Here is a 16,676-nt window from a genome sequence, read left to right on the forward strand (position 1 = left end):
GAGCGACTTACAGTGAATGCATACATTATTTTTTTCATACTGGCCCCCGTGGGAAACGAACCCACATCCCTGTCGGCCAAACCCTCCCCTACATTGGACCAATTGTACGCCGCCCATGGGTCTCCCGGTCGGCTGCGACAGGTCTGGACTCGAACCAGGATCTCTAGTGGCACAGCTAGCACTGCGATGCTGTGCCTTAGACCACTGCGCCACTCGGGAGTCAATGTATCCATTCAAATTATATTGATCAGCTATTCTAAAAGATGTGATTTATGTTCCACTGAAAATATCACTGAGGCAGTACATAGACAATTCTTAATACCTTACTGGCTCTAACACAGGAGTAAAATTCCGTAGGCTAATTGCTAGAATAATGGTCTACAGTTATAATAAACGCTTCCATCTAGCGGTGATGGAGGGAACAGTCACGTTGGGCTCAGTTTGACGTCAACGATCTTACGTTGACAAAGCTGGCCAATGACAGAGCAGATATCGATACGCGCTCCTTGGTTGGACCAGTGAGAGCGTTTGTGCTCAGGTTGCTAGGAAACGCGTCGTGTCCATGTTGCCGAGGCGGAAGGAAGATTCTGGAGTGTAAAATAAAAAAACACAAAGCAGTTTTGAACATTTTGCTAATATATGTATTTGTTTGTACCCAGCCATGGTGAAATTAAGAGCAAGGTGCCTTCTTGTTGGTAAGATTTTGAAATCTATTCGTTGCTAAGAAGTTGATTTGGGATAGCCAACGTCTGTACCGTAATGTAGCTGAGTTAGGCTAGCTTGCAAAACGTTGGATAGGACAGCAGTGTAGCTAGATAGCTAACTAAGTTAGAAAAGGACCTAGATAGCTAACAGTTTTACAACCATTTACAAGTTACCTAACTCAAGGGTTACACGTTTGAGCAGGGTAAACATGGAAGAAACGTATGTATTCGCTCTCCCTCTCTTTCCCACCTCTCTCTGTCGTTCTCTCTCTCTCGCGCGCCACCGTTGACCTCTCCCTCTTCAGGAGACGCAGCGGTGGGGAAAAGTGCTCTCTCTCAGATGTTCCGGAGTGATGGAGCACACTTCCAGAAGAACTACAGTATGGTGAGAAAATAACTTTGAGATGCACACACACACACACACACACACACACAAACTGGCCTCGTTCTAGCCTGGTCTCCCAGATCTGTTTGTTTGTGCTCTTGCCAACTCCATTGCCAATTCCATGGTAACAGAATTGCGCTGCGACTCAGATTTTTCACTTAAAATGTATGCCAAACAAAAACCATTGATTAAAAAAAGTTAAACAAACTATACAACTCTATGCACAAGGACTACTTTGAACAATATACACTGAACATTTTACAAAAACGCATTTACTGGAAGAACTGTGCTGATGGCAAGTTTGGTATCCGAATTTAGGTAAAATCTCCCTCAGTTTTTTGTGTCCACATATTCCAAAAGCTCTGTTCAATATCTGCTCAGAATTAAGATTCAACAATGTCTGCAGAAAGAATGGGGTGTCAGCTATGACATGACACATTGCCTTTAAAAAATATATATTTTGGTTATTGAACTACATTAAGTGAAGTGGATTTACATCTGGTAACGGAATTGTGGTAACATAATTTCATCATGTGTCCCTAATCTGTATTTGAGATTCTTCAAATAGCCACCCTTTGCCTTGATGACAGCTTTGCACACTCTTGGCATTCTCTCAACTAGCTTCACCTGGAATGCTTTTCCAACAGTCTTGAAGGAGTTCCCACATATGCTGAGCACTTGTTTGCTGCTTTTCCTTCACTCTACAGTCTGACTCATCCCAAACCATCTCAATTGGGTGGAGGTCGGGGGATTGTGAACGAATGACAAAACTGCACATTTTAGAGTGGCCTTTTATTTTCCCCAGCACAAGGTGTACCTGTGTAATGATCATGCTGTTTAATCAGCTTCTTGATATGCCACACCTGTCAGGTGGATGGATTATCTTGGCAAAGGTGAAATGCTCACTAACAGGGATGTAAACAAATTTGTGCACAAAATTTGAGAGAAATAAGCTGGTTGTGCGAATGGAACATTTCTGAGATCTTTTATTTCAGCTCATGAAACATGGGACCAACACTTTACATGTTGCGTTTATATTTTTGTTCAGTATAGGTACACAAAGCCAAAGATATAAATATGCAATATCCTCCTTTCCATATTTGGGTATTATTCTACACACTGGCTATTATTTTAATCTGAACCAATCATAGACGTCTATGTTTCACAAGTTTGGACATCACAGCACAGAATTGTACGTTTTAATCACTTAATCATTCATAAACAAAATTGATATCAGTAAAAACACTATAACTAATTGATAGGTCTACCATTACTTGTTACTTCTGTGAACTTTCATTATCCTCCCTCCTCATGAGGGAGAGAAATTAGAAAATATCTTAAAGATATTTGGGTTTTTGGTGATGGAATTTCAAAAATGTCTCCAAAACTAAATATAGGTGTTGATATTGGTTGGCAGTGGTCTTTATTTCAACATTATTGTGTTTTGATGTATTTCTAATACCTTTTAAGACTTTTCCATATGTTTGACCAGAAATGTGCCTACATTTTTGTATGTAAAATGGTTGAGAATGTATATATGCCTTAATGTCTCAAAACTATAGAATTTTAGCTTTCATTTGACACCCGATTTGACATGCTCCAATGAACTTCACATGTTGGTGATCATGGGTCCTTTCACATGGAAATGTCCTGCTGTCATTCTCAAGCCAAACATTGGTATGACAATGAAGAGTTGACATGATAGCACAAACAGACTGGCACTCAGGCCAACTGGCCTCGCCTGGTTACATTTACATTACCTGTCTAGGGTCAAGCTGCCCCTAGATGCTGATCTTGGATCAGTGTTGCATTTCCCCCATTAATGGTTAAGGATAGTATAGGATTGGGTGAGGGGAAGGTGATCCAAGATCTGTGTGCGAGTGTGAGTGTAGCTGTGTCAGCAGGACTGAGGGTTGAAGCAGGAGAAGGGAACGTTGATAATTGATACAGCCAGGCTCAGGAAAGCCACTGGCTCAGGTGCTTATTAACAAGCACACCACACACACTGCATAACAACAACGCACTGGTGTGAGTGTGTGTGTGTGTGTGTGTGTGTGTGTGTGTGTGTTGTGACACACAGATCTAAGTGAACAGAGACAAATCACATTTTATTTGTCACGCTCCGAATACCACTGGTGTAGACTTTACTGAGAAATGCTTGCTTACGAGCCCTTCCCAACGTTGCAGAGTAAAACATTTGATAAAAATATAAAATAATAATAATAATAATAGTAACTCAAGAGGAGTAAAATCCACAAGAATGCAGCTATATACAGGGAGTACCAGTACCAGATCAATGTGAAGCTATATACAGGGAGTACCAGTACCAGATCAATGTGAAGCTATATACAGGGAGTACCAGTACCAGATCAATGTGGAGCTATATACAGGGAGTACCAGTACCAGATCAATGTGGAGCTATATACAGGGAGTACCAGTACCAGATCAATGTGGAGCTATATACAGGGAGTACCAGTACCAGATCAATGTGGAGCTATATACAGGGAGTACCAGTACCGGATCAATGTGGAGCTATATACAGGGAGTACCAGTACCGGATCAATGTGGAGCTATATACAGGGAGTACCAGTACCGGATCAATGTGCAGCTATATACAGGGAGTACCAGTACCAGATCAATGTGCAGAGGTACGAGGTATTTGAGGTAAATATGTACATGAAGGCAGGGTAAAGTGACCAGGCATCAGGATAGATAATAATAAGGTATTTGAGGTAGATATGTAAATGAAGGCAGGGTAAAGTGACCAGGCATCAGGGTAGATAATAATAAGGTATTTGAGGTAGATATGTAAATGAAGGCAGGGTAAAGTGACCAGGCATCAGGATAGATAATAATAAGGTATTTGAGGTAGATATGTAAATGAAGGCAGGGTAAAGTGACCAGGCATCAGGATAGATAATAATATGAGTAAAATAAAGAACAGAGTATCAGCAGCAAATGATGAGTGTAAAAGTGTGTGTGTGTTTGTGTGTGTGTGTGTATGTATAGTATGTAGTGTATGTGTGTGAGAGTGACAGTGTAGTGTGTGTGAGTGAGTGTGTATATAGTGTGTATCTGGGTCTTTCTGGTAACTATGGTACCAGTGAGGATTTCCTACACTGGACAACTTGTTACAGCTGTTGATAAGTCATTGATAATAATCTGCCAATAAGTCATTGATAATAATCTGCCAATTTTTTTCATGTCATTACATTAAGATATAAGGGGGGATCATAGCTGTATTCAATAAAATTCACGAGTTGATTTAAAACCTATGTTTAACCCTTTCTCATGGTTGGTGTCTTGATGGATTTGTCCAAAATCTTATGACATAAAACATTACTTTCCTGTCCTTGCATTTATGGTAGAGTAAGTTGTCGTTATATCATATATTAACCATTAATCAGTTAAATTAGACATTGGACTTGAACCCTGTAAGAATCCAGGATCTAGCTGACGGACAGTTGTTTGTATAGAGATCTCAGAAATGCAGTGTAACTACGTAACATTTCTCCTTATGTTATGGGGTGAAAAGCGTTTTCATGGGCATACAAATCCCCCCAAAATTATGCAATAGTAAAATAGAGTGCTTCTAACTGAAAAAATAACCATACCGTGATACTTAAAACCTCAATTGATACTGTCATTAACATGGTTCTTCAATAATTATGTATAATACTTGTTGTTTAATTACGCCGTGATAATTTCACACATCTTCATCTGATCCAGGAAGGAATTTTCTGAATGAGAGTCAAGTGAGGAACAGCTGTTGTGATAGCGCATGCGATGCTACAATAGCCCAAGTGCTAAAAAACAAAGGTGTTCCTGAGGAATGTCCAGAATATTTAGGTGTCTCATTCCTTACTCCGGTGAAGACAGTTGTGACTGGATTCACATTGGATCTAATATCCCTAGCGAATTAATGTTGATCATCTATTGTAGTCTTGTAGTCTGCTTGATTTACAGCAGGGTCTCGTTAGATTTAACAGAGAAAGCACCAAGGTAATGAGTTCATGTTTTCATATGTTTTTGGGCCTCGGATTGGACACAGAGTCTACTGTGCGTAATTGTGTAGGATAGACTATTGCGCAACACCCAACGCAATTCCTATTAATTATTCTGGATTTAATGACAACAAATGACATAGCCTAATGGGCTTCTTCACAACATGATCTGGTAATGAAATAACATGACAAATACATTTTGGTTTCCATGCTACACCTGCAATTTTAGACAATACAAGGGATTTGAAATACCCTACTTGAATTTGGAGCTCAGAAATGAATAATAACTAATACTGGCTTGAACTTGGCTTTCCATACACATCCTTCCATTACAAAAGGAACCTGGTTTTTGGTCACATTCTCATTATGAAAACAGAGCTGGTGAGATGAATGCTACCGGTATTCATGGCTTTATTATGTGTACCTGCGTAGGCCACATAGGTTACAGAAACATCGCCATGCATGCATCCAATCTATTTAGTCAGGCCACATAATTCTCACATATTTTAGAATATAATAATAATGACAAGATCAATACATTGGCAAGGCCTACATTTTTTATTATTCTTAAAGTGGTAATGACATACTTTTTTTGGACACTTTTTGCTTTCTGTTTTGGGGTGGGGTGTGAGGGGGAAAGGTTCTACATCAAGCCCTATATGTACATAAATCAAAATTATCGCATTTGAGTAATTTAGCAGACGCTCTTATCCAGAGCAATTAGGTTAAAGTGCCTTGCTCAAGGGCACATCGACAGATTTTTCATCTAGTCGCCTCGGGGATTCAAACCAGCAACCTTTTGGTTACTGGCCCAATGCTCTTAACCGCTAGGCTACCTGCCGCACAATTGTATAACACTGAGGTCCTTGAAAATTACAATTAAGTGCTTGAAAAAGTCCCTGAAAGTCCTTGAATTTGAATTGCCAATGTCTGTATGAACCCTGCTTGAAGGATGTATAGTCCTATGTTGTTGTATAGGTGGAGTTATGGGCCAATTTGCATATATTCCTCTAAGTACACATGTGGAACAACATACAGTTGAAGTCGGAAGTTTACCTGTACCTTAGCCAAATACATTTAAACTCAGTTTTTCACAATTCCTGACATTTAATCCTAGTAAAAATTCCCTGTCTTAGGTCAGTTAGGATCACCACTTTATTTTAAGAATATGAAATGTCAGAATAATAGTAGAGAGAAATATTTCTTTCAGCTTTTCTTTCTTTCATCACATTCCCAGTGGGTCAGAAGTTAACATACACTCAATTAGTATTTGGTAGCATTGCCTTTAAATTGTTTAACTTGGGTCAAATATTTTGGGTAGCCTTCCACAAGCTTCCCACAATAAGTTGGGTGAATTTTGGCCCATTCCTCCTGACAGAGCTGGTGTAACTAAGTCAGGTTTGTAGGCCTCCTTGCTCGCACACACCTTTTCAGTTCTGCCCACAAATTTTCTATAGGATTGAGGTCAGGGCTTTGTGATGGCCACTCCAATACCTTGACTTTGTTGTCCTTAAGCCATTTTGCCACAACTTTGGAAGTATGCTAGGGATCATTGTCCATTTGGAATACCCATTTGCGACCAATCTTTAACTTCCTGACTGATGTCTTGAGATGTTGCTTCAATATATCCACATAATTTTCCTTCCTCATGATGCCATGTATTTTGTGAAGTGCACCAGTCCCTCCTGCAGCAAAGCACCTCCACAGCATGATGCTGCCACCCCCGTGCTTCACGGTTGGGATGGTGTTCTTCGGCTTGCAAGCTTCCCCCTTTTTCCTCCAAACATAACAATGGTCATTATGGCCAAACAGTTCTATTTTTGTTTCATCAGACCAGAGGACATTAAGTACGATATTTGTCCCCATGTGCAGTTGCAAACCATAGTCTGGCTTTTTTATGGCGGTTTTGGAGCAGTGGCTTCTTCCTTGCTGAGCGGCCTTTCAGGTTATGTCGATATAGGACTCGTTTTACTGTGGATATAGATAGTTTTGTACCTGTTTCCTCCAGCATCTTCACAATGTCCTTTGCTGTTGGGGATTGATTTGCACTTTTCGCACCAAAGTACGTTCATCTCTAGGAGACAGAACGCGTCTCCTTCCTGAGCGGTATGACGGCTGCGTGGACCCATGGTGTTTATACTTGCGTACTATTGTTTGTACAGATGAACGTGGTACTTTCAGGCGTTTGGAAATTGCTCCTAAGGATGAATCAGACTTGTGGAGGCCTACCATTTTTTTTCTGAGGACTTGGCAGATTTCTTTTGATTTTCCCATGATGTCAAGCAAAGAGGCACTGAGTTTGAAGGTAGGCCTTGAAATACATCCACAGGTACACCTCCAATTGACTCAAATGATGTCAATTAGCCTATCAGAAGCTTCTAAAGCCATTACATCATTTTCTGGAATTTTCCAAGCTGTTTAAAGGCACAGTCGATTTAGTGTATGTAAACTTCTGACCCACTGGAATTGTGATACAGTGAATTATATGTGAAATAATCTGTCTGTAAACAATTGTTGGAAAAATTACTTGTGTCATGCACAAAGTAGATGTCCTAACCGACTTGCCAAAACTATAGTTTGTTAACAAGAAATGTGTGGAGTGGTTGAAAAACGGGTTTTAATGACTCCAACCTAAGTGTATGTAAACTTCCGACTTCAACTGTAACAATCATTTTTATTTTTGTTTCAAGCTATTTTGAAATATTGATCCCAATGCCACACATTGGCCCCATTATTTATAGAAATACTAATATACAGTATAGTAGTGTAAGTGTGCAGATAGGATCAGTGCAGATAGGTTCAGTGCAGATAGTCCAGGTAACCATTGAATGAAATATTTTGCAGTCTTATGGCTTTTTCACAGTCTAATGGCTTGGGGGTAGAAGCTGTCTTGGAGACTGTTGGTCCGAGAGCCGATTCTCCGGTACCATTAGCAGAGTGAACAGTCTATGGCTTGGGGCCTTCCTCTGACACCGCCTGACATAGAGGTCCTGGATCCGCAGGGAGCTTGGCCCCAGTGATATACTGGGCTGTCCGCACAACCCTCTGTAGTGCTTTGCGGTCGAGGGCGGTGCATTTGCCATACCAAGCGGTAATGCAGCCAGTCAAGGTGCTCTCAATGGTGCAGCTGTATAACTTTTTGAGGATCTGAGGGCTCAAGACAAATCTTTTCAGCCTCCTGACGGGGAAGAGGCACTGTCGTGCCCTCTTCACGACTGTGCAGGTGTGTGGGCAATGATAATTCCTTAGTGATGTGGACGCTAAGGAACTTGAAGCTCTCGACCCGCTCCACTACAGCCCCGTCAGAGTGGAGAGATCACTTTGGGGAGCAATATTATCATGCAACACACACACAAACAGCATGTGGATGTTACCCAGACTCCCGACTCCAGACTCCAACTAACTGGGTTCAGTCTGTTGGACTAAAGGTCCGGTCCGCAGCCATTCCATTCTCCTCACGTTCTATTCCTCCCAAATGTCAGCCGGCCTGTTAGGTTACCTACCGACCGATCTGTTCCGCTATTTATTCCGGACAGGCTCTCTCTCTTACTCACACACACACGCACTCGCACACACACGCACACACACACAACCTTTATGTATTCTGTACAGGCTCTCATTGACATGAGAGAGAGCCTTTCGGATTCCCATGATGCATCACATCAGCTCATTACCCCGTCTACATATTAGCTGGTTGGAATATCGCTGAGGAAGAGTGTGTGGGCGTGCGTGCGTGGTTGGCTGCAGTCCTTTGTGTGTGCGTGTGTGGCAGGTGGGCTGCAGTCTTACGCACACATATCAAATCAAATTTTATTGGTCGCATACACATATGTAGCATATGTTATTGCGGGTGTAGCAAAAATGCTTATGTTCCTAGCTCCAACTGTGCAGTAATATCTGACAATATAAAACAATACACACAAAATCTAAAGTAAAATAATGTAATTAAGAAATATAGATATATTAGGACGAGCAATGTCAATAAATGTCAATAAAATATATATGTATATGATGGGATGTATAGACAAAATGGACAGTATATTGATAGAATATGTAGTATATCTGTAGAATACGTTGATAGAATAGTATATGTACAGCAATAGTTGTATAGGGTGGACTTGACTAGAATACAGTATATACATATGAAATGGGTAAAACAGTATGTAAACATTTTTTAAGTGACCGGTGTTCCATGACTATGTACATAGGGCAGCAGTCTCTCTGAGTCCCATGTGGTAGCCGGCTAGTAACATTGACTAAGTTCAGGAAAGCGTACTGGGCGGAGGCTGGCTAGTTGTGACTATTTAACATTCTGATGGCCTTGAGATAGAAGCTGTTTTTCAGTCTCTCGGTCCCAGCTTTGATGCACCTGTACTGACCCCGCCTTCTATATGATAGCGGGGTGAACAGGCCATGGCTCAGGTGGCTGAGGTCCTTGATGATCTTCTTGGCCTTCCGGTGACACCGGGTGCTGTAGATGTCCTGGAGGGCAGGCATTGTGCCCCCAGTGATGTTTTGGGCTGACCGCACCACCCTCTGGAGAGCCCTGCTGTTGTGGACGGTGCAATTGCCATACCAGGCGGTGATACAGCCCGACAGGATGGTCTCAATGGTGCATCTGTAGAAGTTTGTGAGGGTCTTAGGGGCCAAGCCTAATTTCTTCAGCCTCCTGAGGTGGAAGAGGCGCTGTTGTGCCTTCTGCACCACACTGTCTGTGTGGATGGACCATTTCAGATTGTCAGTGATGTGTATGCCGAGGAACTTGAAGCTTTTTACCCTCTGCTGTCTCCTGAAGTCCACGATCAGCTCCTTTGTTTTGTTGACATTGAGGGAAAGGTTATTTCCTGGCACCACTCCGCCAGGGCCCTCACCTCCTCCCAGTAGGCTGTCTCGTCGTTGTTGGTAATCAGGCCTATCACTGTTGTGTTGTCTGCAAACTTGATGATTGAGTTAGAGACGTGCGTGGCCACGTGGCTGATCACGCACCCTTGTGGGGCCCCTGTATTGAGGATCCTCATAGCGGAGGTGTTGTTGCCACCTGGGGGTGGCCCGTCAGGAAGTCCAGGACCCAGTTGCACAGGGTTCAGATCCAGGGCCTCAAGCTTAGTGATGAGCTTGGAGGGTACTATGGTGTTGAATGCTGAGCTGTAGTCAATGAACAACATTCTTACATAGGTATTCCTCTTGTCCAGATAGGATAGGGCAGTGTGCAGTGCGATGACGATTGCGTCATCTCATGGATCTATTGGGGCGTTATGCAAATTGCAGTGGGTCTAGGGTGTCAGGTAAGGTGGAGGTGATATGATCCTTAACTAGCCTTTCAAAGCACTTCAACCCGGGACATATCCCAGTCCGCGTGATCAAAACAATCTTGAATCATAGATTCCGATTGGTCAGACCAATGTTGTACAGTCCGTATCATGGGTACTTCCTGTTTGAGTTTCTGCCTATAGGAAGGCAGGAGCAGAATGGAGACGTGATCTGATTTGCTGAAGGGAGGGCGGGGGAGGACCTTGTAGCCATACCGGAAGGTCAAGAATTTTAGCGCAGGCGATGTGTTGATAAAACTTTGGTAGTGTTTTCCTCAGATTTGCTTTATTTAAGTCCCCAGCTACAATAAATGCGGCCTCAGGATATGCGGTTTCCAGTTTTCACAAAGTTCAGTGTAGTTCCTTGAGAGCCGTCGTGGTGTCAGCTTGAGGGGGAATATACACGGCTGTGACGATGACTGAAGATAAAAAAATGTTTAACTAGGCAAGTCAGTTAAGAACAAATTCTTATTTACAATGACGGCCTACCCCGGCCAAACCCAGACGATGCTGGGCCAATTGTGCGCCGCCCTATGGGACTCCCAATCACGGACGGATTGTGAAACAGCCTGGAATCAAACCAGGGTCTGTAGTGACGGCTCTAGCACTGAGATGCAGTGCCTTAGACCGCTGCCCCACTCGGGAGCCCCTCTGGAGGTAATGCGGTCGGCATTTGATTGTGAGGTATTCCAGGTCGGGGGAACAAAAGGACTTGAGTTCCTGTATGTTACCACAATCGCACCATGAGTAGTTAATCATGAAACAAACACCCCAGCCTTTCTTTTTACCGGAGAGTTCTTTGTTCCTGTCTGCACAATGTACTGAGAACCCAGCTGGCTGTATGGACAGGGACAGTATATCTGGAGAGAGCCACGATTCCATGAAATAGAGCATGTTACAGTCCCTGATGTCTCTCTGGAAGGAGATGGAATGCACGCCTCCTGAGTCGGACCAAAAGTCCACTCCGCACACCTCTTCTCTGTCGGCATTGCCTTGGAGCAGCCCTTGGGATGAGTGGAATTGCTTCGGGGGGTGCGAACAAAGGATCCAATTCAGGGAAGTCGTATTTCTGGTGGAAATGCTGGTGAGTGACTGCCGATCCAATATCTAAAAGTTATTTTCAGCTGTAGATATTAATGCAATAAAAATTAATCTAATATTAATAAAAACAGGAACAGCCAGGAACAGGGCATCCATGTCTATTGGCGCCATTTTGCCCATTTGTGTGTCTGTGTGTGTGTGTTGGGCTGCAGTGTTATGTGTGTAACTTAGTCATGCTCCGTGGCTTGGGCTCAGATGAGTAGTGCAGTGTTTGGTCTAAATGGCACCCTATTCCCTATCTACCCCATGAGGCTTTGGTCAAAGGTAGTGCACTATATAGGGAATAGGGTGCCAGTTGGGAAGGAACTTCAGTGATTGTAATATATATCATATATAATAATATATACCATTTAGCAGACGCTTTTATCCAAAGCGACTTACAGTCATGCGTGCATAAATCTTTACGTATTGGTGGTCCCGGGAATCGAACCCACTACCCGGACGTTGCAAGCGCCATCCTAGTAACAACTGAGCTACAAAGGACCAAATGAAAAGACCACCTTCCTTTCTTCTTCAAGGTTATCACAGATATAGGACTGATAGATGTCCTGTGTCAAAGTACACAGACACACACCAGGGCTGAACCATATCAGAAAAAAATTGAATTTTGATTTTTTAAAACTAAATATTGCGATTAGGGTTTGACGTGCAATATAGATCAAAACACTTGGGTGAACTGTTAGAATCATATAAATAGAATGATTTATATTAACAAGAAAAGTGGAAAGCAGCATCATTCTTGTTTGGAACAATCTGTTGACTGGATTTGCCCTAACAGAACAGAATGCAAATGTATAGTGAATCTAACAGTAAGGAGGAGGAACGGTGCAGCTTGAGTGACAAGGGCTAGCTTGTTTTGTGGGAAGCAAGAGGAGAGAAAAAACGTCAACTTTAAAAATGGACGTTACATACGGCAGAGATACTTTTCAAAATATGGCATGTGATATGGATCTTGTGCGATATGGATATTGCACATTTACATTTACATTTTACATTTTAGTCATTTAGCAGACGCTCTTATCCAGAGCGACTTACAGTTAGTATTGTGATTTCAATGTTAATTTGATTAATTGTGCAGCCTTAACACACACACACACTTCTCCTCCTCCTCCTCCTCCTCCTGTGTCAAAGTAGGAAGAAAGCCTTTCACCTATCCTATGCTGTTAGATCTATGTTATAGATCTTTAATAGGAAACACGCAAAGAGAGTTCAAAGTGTTTGAAGAAGATAATTAAAATCAAATCAACGTATTGTAGCCTCTAACCTATTGTTATGAAGAGACTGCCATGCTGTTTTATGATGGTTGGGTTTAGGTTGATGTGTGGCTGTTTTATGATGGTTGGGTTTAGGTTGATGTGTGGCTGTTTTATGATGGTTGGGTTTAGGTTGATGTGTGGCTGTTTTATGATGGTTGGGTTTAGGTTGATGTGTGGCTGTTTTGTGATGGTTGGGTTTAGGTTGATGTGTGGCTGTTTTATGATGGTTGGGTTTAGGTTGATGTGTAGCTGTTTTATGATGGCTGGGTTTAGGTTGTTGTGTGGTTATTTTATGATGGTTGGGTTTAGGTTGATGTGTGGTTGTTTTATGATGGCTGGGTTTAGGTTGTTGTGTGGTTGTGTTATGAAGTTTGGGTTTAGGTTGTTGTGTGGTTGTTTCGTGATGATTGGGTTTAGGTTGTGGTGTGGTTATTTTATGATGTTTGGGTTTAGGTTGTGTGGTTGTTTTTTGATGGTTGGGTTTAGGTTGTTGTGTGGTTGTTTTGTGATGATTGGGTTTAGGTTGTGGTGTGGTTATTTTATGATGTTTGGGTTTAGATTGTGTGGTTGTTTTTTGATGGTTGGGTTTAGGTTGATGTGTGGTGTTTCATGATGATTGGATTTAGGTTGTGGTGTGGTTATTTTATGATGTTTGGGTTTAGGTTGTGTGGTTGTTTTATGATGGCTGGGTTTAGGTTGTTGTGTGGTTGTGTTATGATGGTTGGGTTTAGGTTGTGTTGTGGTTGTTGTGTGATGTTTAGGTTGTGTTATAATTGTTGGTTTTAGGTTGATGTATGGTTGTTTTATGATGGCTGGGTTTAGGTTGTTGTGTGGTTATTTTATGATGGTTGGTTTTAGGTTGTTGTGTGATGATGGTTGGATTTAGGTTGTGTTGTAAGTCGCTCTGGATAAGACCGTCTGCTAAATGATGTAAATGTAAAATGTTGTGGCTGTTGTGTGATGGTTGGGTTTAGGTTGTTGTGTGGTTGTTTTCTAGACGGCTGGAGTGGAACTGATGGTGAAGTCAGTGAACATCCCAGAGACCAGCGACAGTGTGGTGAGTACACACTCCCTAGACTGACTCCCTAGTACACACTCCCTAGACTGACTCCCTAGTACACACTCCCTAGACTGACTCCCTAGTACACACTCCCTAGACTGACTCCCTAGTACACACTCCCTAGACTGACTCCCTAGTACACACTCCCTAGACTGACTCCCTAGTACACACTCCCTAGACTGACTCCCTAGTACACACTCCCTAGACTGACTCCCTAGTACACACTCCCTAGACTGACTCCCTAGTACACACTCCCTAGACTGACTCCCTAGTACACACTCCCTAGACTGACTCCCTAGTACACACTCCCTAGACTGACTCCCTAGTACACACTCCCTAGACTGACTCCCTAGTACACACTCCCTAGACTGACTCCCTAGTACACACTCCCTAGACTGACTCCCTAGTACACACTCCCTAGACTGACTCCCTAGTACACACTCCCTAGACTGACTCCCTAGTACACACTCCCTAGACTGACTCCCTAGTACACACTCCCTAGACTGACTCCCTAGTACACACTCCCTAGACTGACTCCCTAGTACACACTCCCTAGACTGACTCCCTAGTACACACTCCCTAGACTGACTCCCTAGTACACACTCCCTAGACTGACTCCCTAGTACACACTCCCTAGACTGACTCCCTAGTACACACTCCCTAGACTGACTCCCTAGTACACACTCCCTAGACTGACTCCCTAGTACACACTCCCTAGACTGACTCCCTAGTACACACTCCCTAGACTGACTCCCTAGTACACACTCCCTAGACTGACTCCCTAGTACACACTCCCTAGACTGACTCCCTAGTACACACTCCCTAGACTGACTCCCTAGTACACACTCCCTAGACTGACTCCCTAGTACACACTCCCTAGACTGACTCCCTAGTACACACTCCCTAGACAGACTCCCTAGTACACACTCCCTAGACAGACTCCCTAGTATACACTCCCTAGACTGACTCCCTAGTACACACTCCCTAGTACACACTCCCTAGACTGACTCCCTAGTACACACTCCCTAGACAGACTCCCTAGTACACACTCCCTAGACAGACTCCCTAGTACACACTCCCTAGACTGACTCCCTAGTACACACTCCCTAGACTGACTCCCTAGTACACACTCCCTAGACTGACTCCCTAGTACACACTCCCTAGACTGACTCCCTAGTACACACTCCCTAGACTGACTCCCTAGTACACACTCCCTAGACTGACTCCCTAGTACACACTCCCTAGACTGACTCCCTAGTACACACTCCCTAGACTGACTCCCTAGTACACACTCCCTAGACTGACTCCCTAGTACACACTCCCTAGACAGACTCCCTAGTACACACTCCCTAGACTGACTCCCTAGTACACACTCCCTAAACAGACTCCCTAGTACACACTCCCTAGACTGACTCCCTAGTACACACTCCCTAGACTGACTCCCTAGTACACACTCCCTAGACTGACTCCCTAGTACACACTCCCTAAACAGACTCCCTAGTACACACTCCCTAGACTGACTCCCTAGTACACACTCCCTAGACTGACTCCCTAGTACACACTCCCTAGATAGACTCCCACACTCCCTCTATATAGGCTAGAAGCTAGGCTGTTTACAGAAGCAACCAATCTGGAGTTCTTTCATACTGAAAATAACTTTGTGATGATTGACAGTATTTCTCTCTCTCTCTCCCTCTCAGGAACTGTACATCTTTGACTCTGCCGGGAAGGAAGCCTTTGTTGAAGCATGTGAGAAGTTGGTGAGGCCCACCACGTATCTACTTTTCAAAGTTATAAAGGATTCACTACTTTCTCGTTCCCTCATCCCTCTCTCTTTTGCTGAATGTTCAATGGATTCAACATTCAATGTTTCTACTCTCTCTCTCTCCCTCCATCACCCCCTCTCGATCTCTCTCTCTCACTCCCCCCTCTTTCACCCTCTCTCACCCCATCTCTCCCTCTACAGTGGGGCCAGCCGTCTGTGTTGTGTCTGGTGTTTGACATGAGCAGTGAGCTGTCATTCAGTAGCTGTGGCCGCTGGCTGGAGAGGGTCAGGGCCCACTGCCAGGGTCTGCACATCCCAGGTACCACACACCCTAACGGGCCACACATTTCAGCTGTGACCCCCTGTATCTGGAGGTACTTGATCTTAGTGCTGTTTGTGTGTGTATGTGTGTTATCAACTTCTGTTAATTTGTGTGTGTGTGTGTGTGTGTTGTGACGTTCAGGTGTGTTGGTGGGTAACAAGTCGGACCTGTCCTCGCGGAGGGAGGTGGAGACCTCGGTGGCCCAGGAGTGGGCCCAAAGCCAGGGGCTGGAGTACCACGAGACGTCCGCTGTGAGTGCACCCACACCTGAACACAACAGACAAGCTCATAGGCTTCTGGAGCCAAAGTGCCAACACCATGTCCAAAAACAGTATACACTCTAACAAAGCGAAGATTAAAATGTTTCTCATTCTGTGTGTGTGTGTGTGTGTGTGTGTGTGTGTGTGTGTGTGTGTGTGTGTGTGTGTGTGTGTGTGTGTGTGTGTGTGTGTGTGTGTGTGTGTATGGTGTCTGTATTGCAGAAGGAGATGGAGAACTGTGAAGCTCCCTTTCGGAGTGTAGCCCAGGCGTTCCACGCTCTCTACCAAGACAGACTACAGACCATACAAAACCTGGCCTAACATTCTGGAACCTGGCCTAACATTCTGGAACCTGGCCTAACTTTCTAGAATCTGGCCTGACAATCTTGAACCTGAACATTCTAGAACCTGGCCTAACATTGTAGAACCTGGCCTAACACATATAAATATCTATTACATTGTATATATTCTGTTTCTATGGCATCTAGAAAGGATATATGGATTATATTT

The 16,676-nt window shown here is 43.4% G+C and overlaps 1 protein-coding gene across 1 annotated transcript; it reads left to right on the top strand.

Annotated features, from left to right (window-relative positions):
- Nucleotides 1-544: 544 nt before the first annotated feature.
- On the top strand, nucleotides 545-16,676 carry LOC311117275 (intraflagellar transport protein 27 homolog). The gene is made up of 7 exons (XM_084192248.1): nucleotides 545-695; nucleotides 1,010-1,089; nucleotides 13,757-13,816; nucleotides 15,520-15,579; nucleotides 15,786-15,903; nucleotides 16,048-16,157; nucleotides 16,389-16,676. Exons 1-7 carry the CDS (start codon nucleotides 662-664, stop codon nucleotides 16,485-16,487), a joined length of 561 nt encoding a protein of 186 aa, XP_084048374.1. The 5' UTR covers nucleotides 545-661; the 3' UTR covers nucleotides 16,488-16,676.

This window comes from Coregonus lavaretus, assembly GCF_964263955.1.
Source record: "Coregonus lavaretus genome assembly, contig: HAP1_SCAFFOLD_6517, whole genome shotgun sequence".
Taxonomy (NCBI): domain Eukaryota; kingdom Metazoa; phylum Chordata; class Actinopteri; order Salmoniformes; family Salmonidae; genus Coregonus; species Coregonus lavaretus.

What these genes read in the sequence shown, in the direction of transcription:
- LOC311117275 (XM_084192248.1), top strand. Translation starts at nt 662, where the DNA reads ATGGTGAAATTAAGAGCAAGGTGCCTTCTTGTTG. An exon ending in TTGAAGCATGTGAGAAGTTG is followed by an intron (nt 15,580 to 15,785) that starts GTGAGGCCCACC and finishes CTCCCTCTACAG; the next exon opens with TGGGGCCAGCCGTCTGTGTT. An exon ending in CCAGGGTCTGCACATCCCAG is followed by an intron (nt 15,904 to 16,047) that starts GTACCACACACC and finishes TGTGACGTTCAG; the next exon opens with GTGTGTTGGTGGGTAACAAG.